At 40.7% G+C, this 22,397-nt stretch overlaps 1 protein-coding gene across 1 annotated transcript in view; it reads left to right on the top strand.

The window, feature by feature from the left end:
* DGKI (diacylglycerol kinase iota) overlaps window positions 1–22,397 on the top strand; it is a 423,254-nt gene that overhangs the window by 295,144 nt on the left and 105,713 nt on the right. The window contains exon 21 of the mRNA XM_036246751.1: window positions 10,246–10,346. Coding sequence (XP_036102644.1) covers window positions 10,246–10,346 — 101 coding nt within the window. The remainder of the gene's footprint in view (window positions 1–10,245; window positions 10,347–22,397) is intronic.

Here is a 22,397-nt window from a genome sequence, read left to right as displayed (position 1 = left end):
GATATTTTGATTCCTTAAAATCTTTTTTTAATGGTATAATGAGGGCTGAAGGACATTGCTCTTTTACTTATGGCAGATTTCTGTATTAATTATATGGGTACAATAAGGATGTTGGCTTTTCTGGAGCCAAATTAATTTTTCTATAAAATAAGGTGGTCGAACAATTTGAAGTTCAAATGTGTTTGACTCTGAACTCCTAAAGCGTTATGATAATGAAACAACTCTCAAAATACAGACCATGGAAAGAAAGGGGCAGGTGTGACTGTGTTAGTCTCTGTGAAGAAAAGATTTGTTAACAAATGTACTCTCTGCCCAGGGGAAAGAAAGACCTAAATACTTTCAGAAAGTAGTCATTTATATCTTTACAATAACATTGCAACTGCAGTGGTATTCATGGATTTACTGCATTCAGGGAGAAAAAAAGAAATATTGCCTTTTTTACTTCAGCACTGCAATAATAACTGGTATTATATGCTGCCATAGAGTAAGAAGAACATATTGATAACAAAGAAATCAAGATGTTTGTTTGCAGGGTTCCGAGGGGGTGTTTATTTTGGATTGCTTTGCTGAGGTGGTAATGCATTGCAATGCGCATTTTATTTGTAGAGCTTCAATTTAATTATACCAGTGCAATGGAGTTTCCTTGATCTGTCATAATACCCTGAAACACTTTTATGAAGTGAAAAGACAGGACATTTTTAAAGGCATGAAAAGAAAATACTCATTGATGCTAGATTTAATTAACCCCCAGAACTCGCCATCACATTTTGTGTCAGAAACTGAAATTCTAAAAATGAAATTCAGCAAGTTCCAAAGTGATAGCTACAACATTTGACTAAGAGAAAAGTAGAAGAAGTACAAAGGAAACAGAAAAGCCAAAGCGTTTTACCTTTATATTACGGATAACTGTTTTATTTTTCTTAATTAATCATTTTGACTCTCCTGCTCTCAAGAGAAGTGATTTATATCCTCTGATTGGGACATAAATAAATCGTTTGTTCTGATGGCTTTTTGTTGCCCAGGCAAAGTAACATAATTACATATTTCCTTATGGATATGTTAAGATATTGACTTTGGTAGAGACATGAGCTACTTGAACGTGGTACTTGAAAGGAGAGAAAGAAATAGGACAAGAAAAAGTACCCCAAATTGTTTTCCCATTGGATTAGGGCATTCTCAACAGAAACCATTTTTTTTCCTCTCTTTCACTGTTTTCCTCTTAATTGACATTTTTTACTGGTTATTTCATGTTTGTTTATTCTTCATCATCTGAGTAATTCATTAGTCTACCACTAAAATATAAACCAGAAGGGGGGGGGGAGATAAACCACAGAACTTACATGCATGTATGCATGAACAATGGACAACAAAGCTGGGTGGGGAGGGAGAGGGAGGGGGGAATCAGTGGGGGGGGGGGAGGAGAAACACCCATAACAAAAGTAAAATAATTAATTTAAAAAAATAAAGTAAAAAAAATAAATAAATAAATTGAGGAACAAGAAAAAAATATATATAAACTTTTCCTTCAAGTTTCCTATCAAATTTTACAAGGTTATCTTTGTTGGTTAGTAATTGTTGTAGCGGTAGAATTGTCATAGGATCTTTACAAGTTCTGATCTAGCGATGTGTCTTTATTCTGTCCTGACATCCACAAGAAGGGTTCAAAACAATTCTCTAGTCATTGGATCAGGAGTTAAAGGAAGGTGATGAAAAGTTTCCACCGAATTGGCTAAATTTTCTGAGTTGGAAAGGAGAATTGGGTTTGGAGAACTTTCTGATTCATTCTCCTTGGATTTCTGACAAGGAAGCATGGGGTATTGGGAACACATCTGTGCTACAAGTGGGGGACTTAGCTTTCCACCCGCTGTAGGTTGATGACTAGCAGAGTTGCAGGAGACCTGTGATGCCACGTCTCTGTCCAGAGCTGAATGTAGCACCGCTCACTTCCAGAGCTTGGCAAGCCATTGTCAACCTGGACGGAAAAATACAAGTTAAAGCATAATGGTAAAATACGAATTGCCTACTAGGAAAAAATGATTTTGCAAATATTCCTTCTCTAATACCAAGGTTTTGGGGACGTATAGTGTCCTTTTATAAAATGTTTTATATAGAACCATTATCCATTGTATAGAACCTTAAAACCATTTAAGGACATGTTTCTAATGTAATGCCATTTATCGTCAGGCAAATACCTCCTTTTTATTTTCTTGATGTAAGACAAAACATGCAATTCTCTCCTTACTGAGCCTGTTTCCTATGGATGAGGGCTATTTTCATACAATTCTCATAGCAGCTTTTCAATAGGAGCCCCCTTTGTAATTCATACATTCACTTTTTTCTTGCACTAATCGGAATTATAACATTTCTCAACCTTAATAGATGACCATATTTATTTTCACCTCATTATTATTCATGCATTTGGGTTTCTGCTTTGGTTAGTTTTACTTAAAAAATTCTAATTTTTTGATTTTTTTTTTCTGAAGGTTTATAGGTAAAATAAGTGTTAAATATTTTTAAATGCATGTAATCTTATGTTTTGTAAAATATTTTTTAATGTTACACATAGAGACCTACTCATATACCACCATTTGATTCATCAAAGGGGTTAGAGATACTAGATCAGTAAATATCCCAGTATTTGTAAGTCTAATTGTAATGTCTTTATTCATATATGTGAATTTTTCTTCTATGAAATGACACTTCTTAAACTATGCAAATCCCAACACTTATTCTAGCCTCCTTTGCAGCAAAGAAAGCCAATTTCCTTATCAGTTGCAAATAAGAACAGGATATTCCAATATCTTTTGATTGCAAACCCAAGCAAAAACTTTCAGCATTGTAAGTAGCAAATAAATGTAAGGCTTTCTCTTTGATCTATAGAAATTGCAGCTTGAAGTAAAGGAAAGTCTTTCTTTGTGAGCATGCAAGATCTGAAGCCATTCAGATGGCTCAGGGGTGACATTATTCTCTTGTGTCTGTCTCATTGGTTCAAGCCCAATGGTTCCTTACTCCGTGGGAGGTCGTGATTAATGGTCCTCTCTACAACCAGAACAGCAAAAGAATTCTCCATGCCTTTGCAGTGCATGGTACTAAAAGCAGCTCATGTTTAGTGTTTTATGATGGTATCTTCAGTCATTTTTAATAACCAGGAACCCTCCATTACCTGGCCTTACTTCATAAAGTGGCAATGATTTGGGCCTGGTGTGATGAAAGACAGGGCTTGGGTTCTTTCTTTGTCCCTCTTCCCAACTGTGCTTAATTGTTCTTCATCTCAGCAGTCTGAATGTGCAGAATTCTATGAAAATGCATGTTCCCTCTACCTCTAATTTCCATCCTTCCTTATTTCCTGTGATATTTACTTTCTTTGCCTTTCATCATCATATTCACCCAGTGTTAATATTCTTTACACGTAAAAGAGCATAAAAAGAGTGTAAATGGGAATTTAAGGTCCAAAGCTCCTATTCTAAAAGACATTTTTCTAAAAGGGTGTCATCCCTAGTTACCAATTTAGCAAATGTCAGGGCAGGAGACTCTACTTTTCTGAGATTTAAATGGTATCTAATGACAAGTAGAAATTCTTCTCCACTCATTGGAGTCAGAAGCAAGCCAGAGAACCGACCCCATACACGAGGGTAGCACAGCAATAATATAATTGTGCATATTCGGAGATAATGCATGAGCATTCAGATGATTTCCTATTTGTTTATGTTAGTAATGGGAATCGATTTTTCCTTTGAACCAGAATCTGTTGAGTGATCTCCATTCTGGCCAATTACATATTATAACACATAATTAGGTGGGATGAAAAATGTAGTCAGTGCCATGAAAAATCTTTTTTTTTTTCTCATTGAAAAATTAGTGAGTCTACATGGGAATCAGAGTAGCTTATCATATGTTAGTGTACACCGTGGAAGATGTCAGGGTAGATGTATGTAGCAGAGCTTTTCTTCTTGAAGAGCTCATGATTTAATTGGGGAGGGGGGACTGGACAAAATCATGTCAGGATGACATTTACATGTCACACTCACTGCTAGGTCTGAGGTGTGACGAGGGCATGGATGGGTGCGGAGAGCACAGTTAGGTGTGTGATGATAGTGGAGGGATTAGAGAAGCATACATATTGGAAAGATATTTATAGGAGTGTGCACTGCATGGGAGAGAAAGAAGGAACAGATGGAAATTTAGTTGAGCAATCAGGAGAGTAATTTGAACTGGAGTCCAAGAAAAAAGAGCTTCCAAAGCAGGGAGTTAACCACAGTGTGGAATGCTGTGAAGGAGAAATTCGGGTGAGAACTGAGCGGTGAATTCAGTGTGCCCAAATAAAAGGAAAGGAGCAAGTGGAAGAACTGCATGATCTTTTGGAGAGGATACTTGGAGAGTCCAAACATAGCTTAAAGAAAGAAATCTGTGATTCTGGTCTCCAAAACCTGGAACAGTACGTATATGTGGGGTGGAGCATAAAAGACTCAGAATTGGATGGCTGAGTCAATAAGTGTTTTGAAAGTCACTGCCCCCCCCCCCCAAAAGAAATGAGTATTCAAGAGAATTTGAAATTTTGGTCAAGGCTATTGGCCTGTTGCTTTCCATTTAAAGCAGAAGTGATGAATCTGCTCTACCTTGAGCAGTAGAGTTGCTTTGCAAAAGCCACTACTCATTCTTCACCTTTGCTTTTCCTTTAAATGCTGGGACCATGATACCCCGTAGAAGAGACAGTCCTTAATAACCACATACTAATTTCACTCTACTACCTACTCATTTATTACAATTTCAGAAGCATAAATATTTATTACCAATTTCGATGGAAGCATGAAAGTGCATTTCCATGTATATTTGGAAATCTTCAAAAAAAGGTCACAATTATGTTTTGTTTCAACCAATGACATACAAGTCTTTTGCTCTTTGGTACTTATAGCCTATTTTTAATCTGTTAGCCATTAAGTCTGTAGATTCTTCTTGGATAGGAAATAGTCTTCAAGTTTACATTCTTTTGCCATTAGTACCTGTGGCTGATTGTCTCAGAGATGTAAACCCAATTTTGACCCATAGTAGAAAGGCCAATAAACAGAAACTGTGCAGAGTTAAATTCTTTCAGAAGCATTTGCAAATACTCAGAGCAGTTTAAACAAAGAATAGGGAACCTCCATCCTGTACCTCATTCCTGGATGAGGATCAAGCAGAGACTGAGCAGCTGTTGGAAAATGCAATCATAGAGGAATATAGAACCAGATGGAGTGGCAAATATTGAATTATGTCACATCTAAGATCTCTCCCGATCCTATAATGCTTTAACTCCATTATCTCATTGGCGGTCTGGAGGGGAGAGCTGTCTCAGATCATTTGTAAGCTATGCCACATCAGCTACCTCATAAATGGAGTCTGAAGAGGCCAAAAGTGGATTCAACATCTATCAAAAATGAATTCACATTTAAAGATACTTCCTCTAGAAAAACATGTTGGACAATGAGAGCTCATGATTGACTATGTGATTTAGGTTTTAATCCAAATTCAAAACCTCCTTTACAACTCAAGTCAGATTCCTGAGGTATGGGTCTCTAAGCAAAGACAAGGGAATTTTTGTCTGAACTAGACAGGCATCTAAAATCCATGTTACATCTCTGTTCGGAAGTCTTGATCTAATTTGATTTTATTGTTCAGTGTAAAGAGGCCCAGTTGGATGTGTTTTTGGATAGGTTATTGTCAGTGGCAGTTTGAAAATGTCCCGGGGTAGATGGTTGCAATTTCTAAGAAGTTGCTGACGGAAGCCCTTGAGTACTATTATTGTCAGGTAGGGCCCAGCTTGAGAACTGATGAAAAGATGCCTTGGTAGATGTTTCCGGTTCACTGGTATTTAATGAAGAGGAGAGGATGATGAGGTTTAGGTGTGCACTGAATAGCAATGAGAGTTCAGGTCGCTGTCTTGATGGCACTCACCCCTGCCCCCGACATCTGAGAGGCACGGGTGTGCACACTGTGAATAGGGAGGCTGTGGGCTGGACATTTTGGAGGTCCATGTGAGTGACTTCAATGAGAGGTGTTCTTATGGTTCTTGAGAGAGTCATCATGGGGGACAGTTGAGAGTTAGGTTTAGAGCCATGAATTTTCACGCTGCCCAAGCTCAGTCTCAATGCTTCAGAGGAAATGAATGAGAAAGTGACAGGTAAGGTCACTGCCCAATTTCAAAGGTAGTTCATAGATTGCTGCGTTTTCTTTGGGGCCCTTGAGAGAGAGGTTCCATTGGAAGTGAGGTTCAGAAACCCTGACACAGAGTTTAAATCAGGATAGGAGAAGCTTGAGATAGATGTTGGCACCGAGGCAAATGTATTTTCACTCAGGTTATTAATCTCTTCTATGCTCCACTAACTTTCTTGGCAAATTTAATTTTAGAAAGCTAATGCAATGCTATTCCCCAGACTCCAAGGAACACCTTTGTCATCTTCCACTCCAGTCAGCCACTAATGGGACACTAATATATTTTGACATAAAGGGACACGACCGAATTACTTGGCTTTCATTTCATCTCTGTGTACTTTTTCTGCCTCATATTACAGTGGTCTGTTTTCATGTTATTGAGTGCTCTGTAAAATACCCAGTGGGAGAAGACCCCGAAGAACCATGACACCAGCTAGGCTAGACAGTCCCCCAGAGGAAGCCCAACAGCTTGTCACAAGTGTCTAGGGGGGTTCCTATATATGCCTTAAACCTCTTCCAATGCCTGGCATTAGCAGATGCTATGGCTTATTAGGCAGAACCTTACCTAAGAGCAGAACTTACAGAATAATAATTATACCAGTAATAGCTAGCATCTATTGAGCACTTACAATGTGCCAGACAGTTTTCTAAGCACATCACCTATATTGACTCATTCGGTTCTTACAATATTCCTGTGAGGTGAATACTGTTGTTATCTTTTCACCATGAGGAAATGAAGCACAGAGTTTCTTGATTAACCAGTAAATGGAAGAACTTTCCTGCAAATCCAGGCACTCCAATGTGGAGTCCGAGCTGCTACTTCCTTTGGCTAGTGTTTACACCGGGCTCCAGGATAATTCAAAGTGGTTTTCCATCATGGTCTCTATGATCTAGAACTTGCTGATGGGCCTCATTTTGACAACATTCAATAGCAGGGCCAACGCAAGGTACCCTGATCAGAAAGCTGGGTTTAAACAGGCTGTTGCTGGCAGGAAAGGGGGGTGTGCTGTCGGCAGAAGATGGGAGCTGAGAGCAAGGCAGTGAGTGTGTAGGAAGGAGATGGGGGGTGTGACAAGTGGCTAGAGAGTCTCTGTTTCCTTCCATCTTGCTTAGCTGATCATTCTGGAGATGAAATGAGATAATCTGTGAATTCATGTGGGATCTGAACGTTCTATTCAAATGAAAGTTCCTGTTTTGCATCCATGGTGTGCCACCCATAAGTCAGGAAGATTGGTAGGAGGCCGTGGCTCGGGAGGAACAGTGTGGTAGGAATTGGTGGGCACAGATGGCAGGTGGAAAGTAGAAGGGTATGGACAGGGAACAGGTGCTGATGGCTTTCATAAGGATGACGCACACTTGTCAGCCCATGGGGAGCTCCCTGGAGGAGGGGCACAGTGACTGGTCTGCAGTCATTCTCTGGATCCTGTCCCTCTATCACAACCGCTGTAGCCAGGTCTTAGTCTTGATAGCTCCAGCCCATTGGAGAAGACTAGAGCTCACTGCTAGTAGATGCGCTGTGATTGCAGGTATTGTACAGGTGGAGATCTTTCAACCTCTGTCCTGCCCCTCTCCCATTACAGAGCATGATGGGCCACCACATTCTCTGGTTCCTGTTTCCCTCTTATCTGCTTTGCTTGCAGGAACATGTTTATTAACTACTTCCTATGCAGGTCACTGGGGTGAACTTGGAAATAAAAAGATCAGACCCCTCTTACTTTTGAGATAAGCATTTGGTATGAACATTGTATGGTCACTCTGTGAATTGCTGAAAGTCTTTTCTATCTACTCACATCTAATACCTAACACTCTGTTATAATTTCTATTTTTATTCTTGTCCTAAGTTATCATTATTCATTTACATACTATTTTTCTAAAAATGATGATGATGCTATATGCAAATTAATCACCAAATCTCATCATGTGGCGATAAGTACTTGGGACCAGCTCGCTGAACATTTTCTCCAGACATTTCTCGACATAATAAACTCCACGGTTCCATAGTTTACATGGAGGAGGTTATGCCATGTAAAATTTTCCATGACTTTTTTCACTTAAAGGTATGTTGTTGTCAGACTTTTCCCTAGATAGTAGATGTACACACTTGTGTAATATTTTCCCTGTGTTCTCGTTTGAATGTACCACGAGATTGTTGATTGATAAAGGAAAGACTGAGCACCACATCGAGATCATCTGACTCTGTGCACCCAGGCTCCAGTCTTTGCTCTCAAACCCATGGGATTCTTGGCTCCATGTAATAGAGGAACATGAAACCATTGAGTGAGAGTCTAAGGCTCTCCTCCCAGCTCTGCCACTTAGCAGCTGTGTGACCATGAAATCACTTTATCTTTCTGAACCTCATTTTCCCTATCTGTAAATGATGATGTGGATAGGCATGATATTTAAAGTCTGTTCTACTAATTTAAAAACCTGCTGTCAAACCCTCTCTCCCATCATGACTTAAATACTTAGGTCAGTTTGTCAGTGCTGATCAATGTCCAGCACAATGCCCAGTGCAAACGGGACACCCTACAAACATGCTTTGACCGGGTGACCAAAGCAATGGCTGAATCTGGCTTCTCAACATTTCCTCAGAAACATCCATCTTGTGGTTTAGTATGGGTTTAATTTTTAATTTGGTAAACCACAGACATTTTTATTCATGCACTTATATTTAAATCTGTGTGTGTGTGTGTGTGTGTGTATTTGGGGGAGACATGTATCTATATGTCGTTGTATATGTGTTATTTTGGGGGGTAGTAGAATGGGAGTCTATATGGAGGGAGTTAATTAGACTTTTTTGCCTTAAAATGTGGTTTTAGACATGAGAATTAGATTTTTTTCTCTACCTCTTTGAGAGTTGCAATGAAATTAAATACATGTGTGTGTGTGTGTGGTGGGTGTAGCAATTTTATGACAATATTTTTGAAGTATTACTTCTTCCTTCCACCCATCCTTCTTTCTTCTCTCTCCTCTCCTCCTTCCTTCCCTCCCTTCCCTCTTCCCCCCTCCCTTTTTCCTTCCATCTTTCCTTCCTTCCTTTCTTCATCAGATGAATTAAAGGATAATGCTATTCTTTTCACTTTATTCAATGGTGACTTTTATCCCATAATATATGAAAGGAGAAGCAATCCTCTATTTGAGAAAGTTCTCTGAGCCAATAAAATCTAAGTATAAGATAATATTTAAGGAAAAGTGGGGATTGTGTTCTATTAATACTTTGAAGAAATAATATTGATTCACAGTGGTGATGATGCAAACGAAATTGTTTTACTCAGCTAATACCCATAATTAAACTATTGGAAAAATATTACCTAAGAACATCCAGGGAATCCATGTGAAGACAGTGAAGATGAACAGGATACGTCAGAAAGTTCGGTACTCCCCCTTTTATTGTTTAATATTCTGAACTAACATGGATTGAATTCTTTTAAAATGAAACACCTACTTCCTTCTCTTCCTAAAGAAACTGCAATGCCCATATTTTAATGTTTTTCTTTATTTTGCAGCGCTCAGAGGCTCTGTCACAGGCAGTGTTTATTGTGATGTGTTTTGACCGAGAGGTGGTCTCAGAAACTGTTGGGGTGTCTCGAGTTATTTTGATCTCAGTCCTGTGCTTTCAAGATTCTTGGCTCGCTTTTCACAGTTTTTCTGTCTCCTCGGAGGGTCATTAGGCTGTTATGGCGCATTTGCCTGGAGCATTTCTTTACCGCTCTGTTCCAATGCTCACTGGTGCAGATTCTCTGCATGTACTTTATTGTGGAACCAAACACGTGATCTTACTAGAATTATTTTCTAAGTTAATAGCAAGTATGATGTGAATGGTCTCCAGAAGCTTTGTCTGCTTATTTCCATGTTCTTAACCTAAACTTCAGCAACTTGAGGTTCCTGGAGAAGTGTTCTCCAGATAATTGCTGCCGTCCAGTAAAGAGCCCACGAGACTGTTAGACTATGAACTTTTTCTTCTGAAGAGGGGATGTCGCCGTTGGTCCCTCCAGGTGCAGAGGACTCCGTTTTACGCTCTCGTGTTTGTCTGACTATTTGGTTCTTGTTTTACAGTCCCCAGTCTGTCCCAGATCGCCTGAGGATCCGCGTGAACAAAATCAGTTTGCAAGACTATGAAGGATTTCACTATGACAAAGAGAAGCTCCGGGAAGCTTGTAAGTTAGAAGTGCCTAATTGATTTCATGGGATCTGCCTGTCGGCAGCCTTTTGATCCTCCTTAGTTTGATGGATAGATTCATCTCGTGCCTGAAAATCAAGGTTAGAGACATGAAGGGAAGGGAAATAGCACGTGAACCCCAAGTACCGACATATGGGCTGAAGAAAATGGAACAGAATTATTCTGCTCAAGATGCCAAGTTAGGACCTCTTGGTTTATTAGCCACTTTACCCGAAGTGAGAAAGCAGAAAGGTGGTGACATCACATGGTAGAGTAACATCTAGAAAACTCTTGAGATAGCGTGTGTCTTCCTGGAAGCTGGCATTACCAAGTACTGTCCTCGTTCTTCATGCAGGTGTGACAGTTATCCATGAACACTATCATGTGATGTATGATGTCCAAGAAAGGCCCACGAGATACTCAGTATCATGATAAAGGGACTCAATTGGCAATGTGCCATTCTTTCTAAAATCTTAAATTGAGTCAACATATTCATTATTTCTTTATGTTCATATTTTCTATGTACTTCTTGAAATATAGAACTAATCTGTCCTTCACCCCATCTGTCCTGCAGTATTTACTGGGCACTGTTTATAGTCTAGTCACTATTTTAGGTCCCTGTCTAAGTCATGAGATATGAGAAAACTGGGTCAAATAGGCCAGAAGACCACCGGTGTGTTAGATATTAGAGTCCTGGGCTCTCCCATAATGATGGGGGCCAATAGTGAAGTCAGAGAAGACCAGGGCCAGTGCCCCAGGGCATAGACAGGGATGCTGATAGACAGGCAATTTGTGCAGAACCAGGGATTTATGAACTAAAAGTCCGAACTGGCTCCAAGCGTGAACCTACCTGGGGTGGTAGAAGACCAAATAGTTATAGCTGGGATGCATCCCTGAGGTAATGACTTCCATGCTCTGCTTCCTGAACCTGTGAGCTGGAGTGCGGTTTGGTGGACTGCAATCCTGAAATGCAGGGACACTCTCAGGGGTGGGTGCAGGGACTTTTGGATCTGGAGGTGGCAATGAGCAAGGTGATCCAGTCACCCACTGGGGATTCTGTGTGAAATTGCTGCCTTCTCAGTTCCCTCTGCTGCTTCTGCTTCCTGGGTCCTCTTGGGTTTTTCCCATGAACATCACTACTCTTGAGTTCCTCTCCAGCCTTATCACTCTGTCCTTCACCCTCGTTTCCTTTGGTAGGAAACTTGGGAGTGGAGGAGGAGTGATTCCCTGCACCTCTGCGTTTTCCCCTTCTATAAATGACAGATTACATTTTCTAATGTAAATGAGATTATAAGCGACAAACTGGCACAACATCTAATTTAACCCAGAACCTGGTGGCCATATATGTTTGCAGTGGGAGGTGTAGATACAAAGTAAATGAAACTGACTTTCAGAGGTTACTGATGGTAAAGAATAGTGTTTTGATTCTTTCTCCATTCAGACTTCTAGACAAATAGATTACAGTTTTTGAAAAATACAAAGAAGGAATGGATCTCAAGTGAGTACTGTTTTGCAGCTTACCATCAGCTCTGAAGAAAGTTACACTGGGAAAGCATTGGGAATTTTTGGCCTATTTGTGAATTTTAATGATCTATCTTTTCTATGCATTATCTGTTCATTATTGACAGAAGTATCTGTGATTTGAGTTTTTACCAGGAGGTGACATTTCTTGGCACGTGCTTGACTCATCATAGCTTAACCTGATAACTTCTGTGTAAGGAAACTTCCTATATCAGATTGGGGGAGGTGACTTGGTATAAATACAAATCCAACAAATTCAACAGTGTCTTTGAGACCCAAAAGAACAAAGGAACACAAAGGAACACTCAAAGAAGGAATTAAGGAGTTATTTTATTATTATCATTAAAATTAATTTATTTTTGTTACTGATGTTTCTCCTTTTCCTCCCATTGACATGCTCCTCTTGCCCCCCCCCCCCCCCCCAGTATTGTTGTCTGTGTCCATTGGTTATGCATATAAGTTCTTTGGCTTATCTCTTCCCTCCCGCCACCCCCCTCCCCTGAGGTTTGTCAGTCTGAACCCTACTTCTATGTCTCTGGGTCTATTTTGTTCATCAGCTTATTTTGTTCATTATATTACACAAATAAGTGAAATCATGTGGTATTTGTCTTTCTCTGATTGGCTTATTTCACTTAGCACAATACTCTCCAGATCCCTCCATGTCGTTTCAAAGGATAAGAGATCTTTCTTTCTTACAGCTTCATAGTATTTCATTGTATAAATGTACCACAGCTTTTTTATCCACTCATCTATTGGTGGACATTTGGGCTGTTTCCAGATCTTAGCTATTGTAAATAGTGCTGCTATGAACATAGGGGTACATATATTCTTTCTGATTGGTGTTTCAGGCTTCTTAAGGTATATTCCTAGAAGTGGGATCACTGGGTCAAATGGCAGTTCAATTTTTAATTTTTTGAGGAAACACCATATTGTTTTCCATAGTGGCTGCACCAGTCTGCATTCCCACCAGCAGTGTACTAGAGTCCCCTTTTCTCCACACCCTCGCCAGCACTTGTTGTTTGATGAATTGTTGATGGCGGCCATTCTGACAGGTGTGAGGTGATAGCTCATAGTCATTTTAATTTGCATCTCTCTGATGATTAGTGATCTTGAGCATTTTTTCATATGTCTCTTGGCCATTTGTATGTCCTGTTTGGAGAGGTGTTTACTTATGTCCTCTGCCCATTTTTTAAATTAGATTCTTTGTCTTCCTTTTGTTGAGTTGTATGAGTACTCTATATATTTTGAAAATTAACCCCTTATCTGATGTATTGTTGGCAGTTATGCTCTCTCATATAGTGGGTTGCCTTTGCATTTCGATGCTTGTTTCTTTTGCTGTGCAGAAGCTTTTAATATATGGTGGTGATACTTCTCGGTTGCACAGGAAAGTTTTTCCTTTGGATTTATTACTTGTTTCTAATGTGCTTTTGCTCATCTTCAACTTGTGACCAACGACAGATTCATGGGAAGGCTGGCAGAGGTCAAGTTGAGTATAAAGGCAAACACCAGTTCAAGTCCATAGGTGATATACATGCCAAAATAGGTATCTTACTTCAGAAGCATTAATTAGATAAAGTCCCTGGAACACATCTAGGTAAAAGGGATTCTAGGAATGCACTAACCTGCATCCCAGCAGGAAAAAGGGAGTGAATCCTTTTAGGTCATTTATTTCTTACCCACATTCAAAGTCTAAAGTAGAGCAATACTGCATGCCTGGGTTTAAAAAATTAGTTCTCTTTCTTGATACAGCGAGTGATTCACCCAGGCGTCATGGGCTGTTTGCCATCACTGTTGAATAGAATATTGCTCATGTGTCTGGATTATTATTTATATTACATTACAAATCAAATGTTTGTTGTCTGACAAAGCCTTGCTTCCATCTGTGAAGCAGGACTCTGGTGATTATAGGATGGCAGCCCTTTTAATTGCCTTGCTTATCTAGCATATAAAAAGATGACTAGTCCTCACCAGTGTGGCTCAATTGGTTGGAGCGTCCTCCAGTACTCTGAAAGGTCATGGGTTTGATCCCTGGTCAAGGCACATGCCCAGGTTATGGGTTCAATCCTCCGTCAGGGTATGTGGAGACAAGCAATCAATGTTTCTCTTTCACAATGATGTCTCTCTCTCTTTCCCCTTCTCCCTTCCTCTCTCTAAAAGCAATAAAAAATATATACTTTTTTTTTTTAAAAGATGACTATGCTATTTCAGATACATTTTATTCTTCTTTCATTTGGCTCTAACTCTTTGCCAGTCCCTCCCTCAGCTCTTGCTGGTAACTTTCAGATTTACTTAAAGCAATTTGACTCTTATCCACTGGATTTATGAATTATTAACCCTCAAGATAATGGTGATGCTGTTAAGGGTGGAAAGTCTATTCAACTTAAGAGACAGACGTAAAGAGAAAGTAGCCATGTTAAAAAAAATTCTTAAAGTAAATTTATAATAACGCCAGCAGAGACTGACTCTTATAATCTGAATAAAGTATATAAAAGAGTCTATAATAAAGCTAGAAACCATAGAGTTGTGGGGGCCCAAGACAGGCTGCCCCAAAATATCCCACAATGGCATATTGATTGTTTTGAATTAAAGTTACTTACTTAAGAAACAGACCGTGCAAGAAAAACAATAGCCTCTGGGCCCCTAAAAGTAGGAGATAAATCTCTCGTTTTTAAAAAAATACTTTTTTCCTTATTGATTTTAGAGAGAGGAAATGAGAAAGAGAGAGAGAGAAATATTGATGAGAGAGAACATCGATTGCCTGCCTCCCACATGCCCCCACTGGGGATCGGGCCCACAACCTGGGCATGTGCCCTGACCGGGAATCAAACTGGTGACCTTTTGGTGTGTGGGTCGATGCTCAACCACTGAGCCACACCGGTCGGGCAATCTCCCATGTTAAAGGTACTCTTTTTAGACCTGGAGGCAGAGAATTCTCTTTTTATTAGATTTAAAGAACCCAGAGCCAAAGCATCTGTATGCACAAACCTTGTTACCTCTGAATTAATTTACTACCCAGCCCAAACTCGTTGAAGTTCCTCACCAATCAATACCCAAACCTCGCTTCGATGACTTTCTGACGAACACTAACTTTTTCGTCCTGTCAGCTGTTCACAAACTTATTGTCTAAAAAGTGTGAAAAGACGTCCGGTTCAATCATTTCTTTGAGCCTCATTTTGTGATCGAAGTATCATATTATAACTGCCTGTGCACACATATTAAATTGTTTCTTTTCTTGTTAATCTAGCCTGTGTCAATCTTATTATTTTATTCTTAGTCCAGCCGTCAGGGCTAAACATGTTTAGAAGGGGTGGGAATTCTTCCCTTTCCCTGACACAGTCTAGACAGAGGATAATTAGCTTTAAAAATGTGTGATTATCCATCACCATGTATTTGGCCCCCTTTACCTCTGCTACCCCCCCCTTTTGACTCTGGGCGGTGGGCACACAATGCAATATGCAGGTCGTGTATCATAGAAATGTAAACTTAAAACCTATATGATCCTGTCAACCAATGTCACCCCAATGCATGAAAGTTCAATTAAAAAAAAAAAAAGGAAATCTGGCCCCAGCCCATGCGACTCAGCAGTCAGAGCATCGGCCCACAGACCTACGGGTCACGGGTTTTTGTCCTGATGAAGGGCATGTGCCGGGGTGGCAGGTTCAATCCCTGGCCTCAGCTGGGGTTGTGCAGGAGGCAGCCAATCAGTGTGTCCTTCTCACATAAATGTTTCTCTCTCTCCGAGTCTCCCCCTCTCTCTCTTCCATCCTATCTAAAAATCAATGGAAAAATGTCCTCAGGTAAGGATCAACAACAACAAAATTTAAAAATAAAATAAAAAGGACATTTGTTATAAATCTAATGTGAAAAAATTTCATTGATATATATTCTAGATATAAAGAGTTCTTCTGCCCAGCCAGTATGGCTCAGTGGATTGAGCGTCGTCCCATGATTGAGAGGCCCTGGTTCGGTTCCCAGTCAGGGCACAGGCCTCAGTTGAGGGCTCAGTCCCCAGTAGGGGACGTGCAGGAGGCAGCCGATCGATGTTTCTGTCTCACATCAATGTTTCTGCCTCTCTCTCCCTTCCATTCTCTCTAAAAAAAATCAATAAAAAACATATTAAATATATATTTTTATATCTAGAATAATGTGATACCGGCCCAGGTTGAACTCTATCCTATATAAACTATTTAAACCTGACTTCTGGCCTGAGCTTACTCTGCACTTTTGAATTGTTATGATAATTCATACTAGTCTAGGGCTTAAAACACCAAAGCAAAACCCAGTTTAGAACGAATTGAATACAGATGTGGCCTGTAAAGTTAGGAGGGGACTGACATCTATTGTACATCAAATATAACATTCAACAACCCTTTAACATGCATTATCTCAGTACATGGGTGCTATCTGGATATTCATAGTATATATGATGTATAATATATATTTATGTAAACATATTATTCTCTGGTAAAGATTAATGCTATTGTAATGGAATTTCCATGTCTTCTGTTTACTGACTTATTAGAAGAGTCAGAAATGTTTGCGTTTGAATCTCAGCTGCAACCTTGACAAAGTAATTTCTCTGGTGCCCAAATGCCTCACTCTAAAGTAGGACTATAATTGCATCCTCGTGGCGTGCCGAGGGTTAAGTGAGATCTCGCGTAGGAATGCCCTGGTGCTGCGTCTGGCATGTTGAGGAGCTCCCCAGAAATGGTAGCTGGGATTGCTGTGGGTGCTGCGGCTGAAGACGCACAAATGTCACATCGTTCCTTAATCTCAGATCCCAACGCCAGGCTCAGAGCAGGTGACCTCCTCTGCTCATCCTCTCTCACTTCCAAGCGCACCCACCACCACCCACCACATCACTTTCTCACGTTCCAAAACAGACTTGAAAACACCGATAAACATCCCGGAAAGATTGTGGGAGGAAAATGTAATTAATCATTCAGTTTACTTTTATTGTGTCTACTAGTACAAGACACTGCTGTGATGACAAGCTGTTTAAACCTACGAAACACGTAAACACTGAATGTCCATATTCAGTGATGTGGTCCGATACCTGCAAATTCCCTTTGAGTTTTTTTTTTTTTTTTTTTTTTATCCTCCCCCGAGGATATTTTTCCTTTTTTTTTTTTTTTGTACAGATAGAGTGGGAGGGAGAGAGAGGAAGGGAGAGAGAGAGAGAAACATCGACGTGAAGGGACACATTGAGTGGTTGCCACGCGCACGACCAACCAGGGCCGGGGACAAACTGCAACTGAAGTACGTGCCCTTAACGGGAACTGAACCCGGGTCTCTCCAGACCGCAGGCCGACGCTCTAACCGCTGAGCCAAACTGGCCAGGGCCCCTTTGAGTTTTAATACAGTCTCATAATTTTATCATCTGATATCCATCATCTGCTTTTTTTTTTTTTTAAAGCAAACTTTTTTGTTTTGGGGATATTTACAGATTTACAAAAAAGTTGCAAGGATACTCCTGGGAATTCTACCATGTCCCTCACCCCGTTTTCCCATTGTTCAGCCTTTTATATTCCCCTGGTGCTTTGTCAATGAAACGGATATTGCTTTATTACTAGCACTGAACTCTGGACTCCATATTCCAGGACCCATCCAGGACATCACACTGGTTGGTTGGCACGTCTCCCGTCTCCTCTGGCCTGTGACCGCAGCTCAGTCTTTTCCTTTTCTTCCCCTCTTTTCTTATGACCTTGATGGTCTTGAGGAATACTGGACAGTTATCCTGTAGAATATCCCCTAATATGGCTTTCTGTTGTTTTACTCTTTAAAAAAGTGTTCTTATTGATCTTTTTTTAGAGAGAGAGAGGAAAGGAGAGAGCGATAGAAACATCAGTGTAAGAGAGAAACATTGATCAGCTACTTCCTGCACACCGCCTACTGGGCATCAAGCCTGCAACTCAGGCATGTGCCCTGAATGGGAATTGAACTGGGACCTCTCAGTCCATGGGATGATGCTCAATCCACTGAGCCACACCCACTGGGCTGTTGTTTTACTCTTTATTAGACTGGAGCTATGGGTTCCTGGAAATAATACTCAGAGGTGAAGTTCCCTTCTTGTCCCATCATATCAGGGATTACCTCTTATCCACATGACATCCTGGTGATGGTAGCCTGATCACTTGGTTATGGTTGTATTTGCTAGGTTTCTCTGCTGTAACATGATTTTTCCTCTTCCCTTTGCTACTCTTTGTGAGTGAGTCACTAAGTCGAACCCATCTTCACACTTGGGGAGATGGATCACTGGAGTTTTCATTGTTTCCAGTTTCCATATTTGACCTCAATTGAATTTAATAAATATGCCAAAATGGTGGAGACATTCACTCACTGACACATCCATACTTTTAAAAGCTATATATTTGCCTCAGTTCTATGTTACATACCACACTAAATGCTAGGCATTGAAGAATGACATCAATATAATCTAGTCGATATATATTTATTGAGTGCTTACTCTGAGCCTACAGTGCTGAACAAAAACCAAAAACTCCAAAACAGAAATAGTCCCAGATTTGCTCAAGCATTTTTGTCACGTGACGAGGACTGTGCTGGAGCTATAGAAACATCATGTACCTATTTTCCTAGCAAACATCATTTAAATAACTAGAGGAAGGGATGGGATATATACACAAGAATGGGAAAAGCTCTTCTAACATTTCATTAGTTGTATGATCTTGGGCAATGCTTCATCCTCTTCAGACATCAGTTACCTCATCTACTTAATGCAGTGGTTAAGTTAGTTATTTCCTAAGAACATACTGTATGACAATACATTCTTAGCTCTATAGAAATGACAGAGGATTTAAAAATTTCCTCCTGACATGTTTCCTTAGTCAAGTTTCTAAAACCCCAGAATCACTCATTACAATGGGTGTGAGCACTGGAAAATCCAGTGAGTGCATTTTGCTTCATGAGTTTGCTAGAAACAGATTTTTAAAAAATCAATGCCTTTATCTAAAATTGAATCTTTAGATGTCAAATTTAACAAGTTGACAAACCATGCTGTTCAGTAGAGATTGGGCCTCCATTTGGTAGAGGTCAGTGTTCCATTTTGAAATCTGAGTTAAGTGATGTCAGTCTATCCTCTGAAGGGTCCTGTCCATCTCTTTGCAAGTGTATGTTCATTCCTATGTTCATGAGGTGACATCTACTAGAGTTTCGTGATTAGTTTCTTTTACTGTTCTTCTCTATCTTTTTTATCTATCTATCATCTATCTATCTATCTATCTATCTATCTATCTATCTATCTATCTATCTATATCTTTTGTCTGTAGTATATTATTTTTATTAAAATGTAATAATAAATAAAATAATAGTTAACACATATTATGTGAGCTAGGAAATGTCTTAACTTGTCTACACATGTCACGTGATTTAATTCGCCCAGCATTTCTGTGTGATAGGTAACATTCTCATCCCCACTTTACATATTGAGCAATTGAGGCACAGAAAACTTAAAAAAACTCTCCACGGGCCTGGCATTCTGAACACTTATTTAATTACGATGCTCTCTATTTCCTCCAGTTATTAGTTCTTATTTTCTTACATAAACTACCTTTAATAGTACATATGCTTTTTCATCTTTCCCAATCCCATTTCAAATGCCTTTTGGTGCTTAAACTGACTTTGTCTTAACTTACTAGACTCTGGTTTGTTGGACGCGTTTCTGTTTTGGATCTCCCTTCACCCTCAAATAATCAATTCATAAATTCAACAAATATTCATTTACCACTTCCAATGTTTCTGGTGCTATTTCAAGTGATGAGGGTCCTGAAAAGTGCCATGCTCATAGAATTTATATCCCAGTGGGGGAGACAGAAAGATAAATAATATACTATAATAGTAAGTGTTATCAAGGAAACAAAGTAAAAGAGTGACAAAGAATTCAAGCTTTGATAAGGCTATCAGGGGGCACTTTATGAAGAGATGACATATAGGTAGAGACCTAAAAGTAACGAATGAGCACACACCTGGGTTTCTGAGGGAAGAGTGTCTCCAAAGAGGGGGAGCAGCAGGTGTCAAGGCCCTGTGGTGCAAGGATCCTTGGAATGGTGAATGGACAGCAAGGACCTTCACCTGGCTGGAACCTGGTTGGTTGGGGCTTGTGGACCTTGGAGAGGGCTCTGGATTTCCTTTAGAGTGCAATGAGAAGGTACTGGGATTATTTGAAAAGGTGTATAATAACATGCCTGAATTTCCTTTGAATTATTATAGAATCAGAGTGGAGAATTAATGGTGGGAGTGGAAAGGGGGAGTCGGGGGAATCAGATACAAGGCTAATATGATGTCCTCAGTGAGAGAAGTTGAGGGAGTTGGCAGAAGTAGCAGTGTTGGGGGGAAACAGATGGATTCTGGATCTATTTTGGAGATGATGCTGGTAGGATCAGATGATGGGTTAGCTGTACTCCATAAGAGAAAAGGTGATCTGAGGATGCCTCCCTCTGAGGTTTTGGCCTCTAACATGTGGCAAACAGAGGTAGGGGAGAAATAAAGGGACCTACATACAGGAAGACAGAAAACCAAACTCAAACAGGAGAGCTTGTTGGTTGGAAGCCAAGAGAGGACACATGCATGATGAAAGGGTTGGCGAATGCTAAAGCCCCGGAGAAGAGTAAGACGCACACTAAGAATGGGTCATTGGATTTGGGCAGAGGTGGTCATTAGTAACCTCACAAGAAGTTGTACAGTGAAAAAGATGAAGATCAGTAGAGTGCGTTCATGTGCAAAGGGAAGCAGAGGAAGAAATCCCTGCCCCCACCACCACCCCTCAGATTGCTCCTTTAAGGTGTGAATCTGTAAAGGGGAAGAGAGAAATGGGCTTGGTGGCTGGAAAGGGATGCGGAATCCAGAGAGGAGTTGTTCTCTAATTTGGAAGAAACTACAGCTCTGAACACTGCTGTGTTGTGCTGGTGGGACCGATTCATTTGGAGGGCAAACTGGATTCAGGAGACAGAGGGCCAGCCAGCTGCAGGAGCAATGCCCCCGAGTAGGTGGAGATGGGATCCGTGCACAGTGGAGGTGCGGGGGCAGGGTCTCCAGAGTACGGGGAGGGGAGACAGAGGAGTGGGTGCAGAGGCACTGCATGCTGGGATTTGGTACTGGGGAGAAGCAGAAGTTTTGTTCTGCTGTCTTGACTCCATGAAATAAGAAGCAAGCCTACTCGCTAACAGTAGGAAGGGAGGGTGTCAGTGTTCAGGAAGAAAGGAGAAAGTTTGGAAGTCAGTTTGAAGAATAAGACAATGAGTGGCCGTATCTAAAAAATGGCTGCGCAGCACTTTAGATAGGAATCAGCGAATTCATTAGCTTTCATCAGTACACAGACCGCCTCCTCCGTTCCTGGGGGTCTTAACTTATAAATGAGTACCTTCTGTGTCTTCTAGCTTCAAAGATTCAGATGCCAGGGACAGTATTCAGCTGAAAGATGATCTTGTTTTAATATACATCTCTTTGTTGTCTAATTCTGTTTGTGACCCAAAGCCGTGCTTTGTTTATGAGAAGATAAAGAGGGCTGTGTTAGATGCGAAGGCTAGGTCTCAGACTACAAAATGAGCCTCTAGTGTTGATAATGATATTCGATCGTTTTATTGTTAAAACTTGGTCCTTGGTGATGAGAACAATCAATTGCAGGTATATCCTTAAGTCTCTTCCCAAAGGATTATTTTTTTCCTTGTCGTTGGTTTATCCCGCGTACACACACAGAGAGACAGTCATGGCCCATTGTCATTGATAATATACCAGCCTAGTCCATTGTGTGGTTACCTTTCCAGGTTGAAAAATCAGGGATATCAACTCAGAGAGTGGTTAGGTTCCTCGTTAAAGACTTTCTTCTAAGAGCCATGTTTAAACATGTTCCAATTTTATTCGTCGTGTTAACGCATGAGCGAGGCCGACCGCGGCAGTCGTGGTGTCGTATGGAATAAATAACAACAGTTGGTGTTCGCGTTGTGCCTCAGGGTTCACAGAAGGCTCTCATGCAGATGGTCTCACACAGGGTCATATCGCTGTGATGGGGTTTTGATAAGAATTTGCATCTTCTCTCTCCAGTACACTTTCAAGTACTCACCCTCGTTCCTATGGAAAGACAGCTCTGCACCCACAGAAATGCACTTACCCGACTTCCAGTCCTTGTTGTTGGTTGGGTTTCCTGGGAAACAGACGCTGACACTGTTGAGTGTTCCGTGTAGGAGGTTTACTGGGGATTCTCCAAGCGGAGACAACAGCTGTGAAGAGGGAGCAAAGTGGGATTTGCTAAAAGAAGAAGCTGAACTGAGATGCACTGCAGCAGAGGTCTCCTGCAGGGCCACCTGGGCCGGGATGGCCATTTAGAGTTGTCCCGGTTGAGACAAGGAGTACCCTGGGAGGGGGTACACCATAAGGGAGGAACCCTGGTTCTGGAGAGGAAAGCTGTGACTATCAGCAGAGCCAACGCCACCAGCAGCTGAGGGGATGGGTGTGTCAGTGCCATCATGGATATGGGTGGGGCACTTCGGTTCCAAAAGCACAGTTCTTGTCTGTG

The sequence above is a fragment of the Molossus molossus genome, unplaced genomic scaffold (genome assembly GCF_014108415.1).
Source record: "Molossus molossus isolate mMolMol1 unplaced genomic scaffold, mMolMol1.p scaffold_m16_p_7, whole genome shotgun sequence".
NCBI classification, from domain to species: Eukaryota; Metazoa; Chordata; class Mammalia; order Chiroptera; family Molossidae; genus Molossus; species Molossus molossus.
Note: the sequence above shows the minus strand (reverse complement) of the source record. Positions and strands in the feature narration are given on the sequence as shown.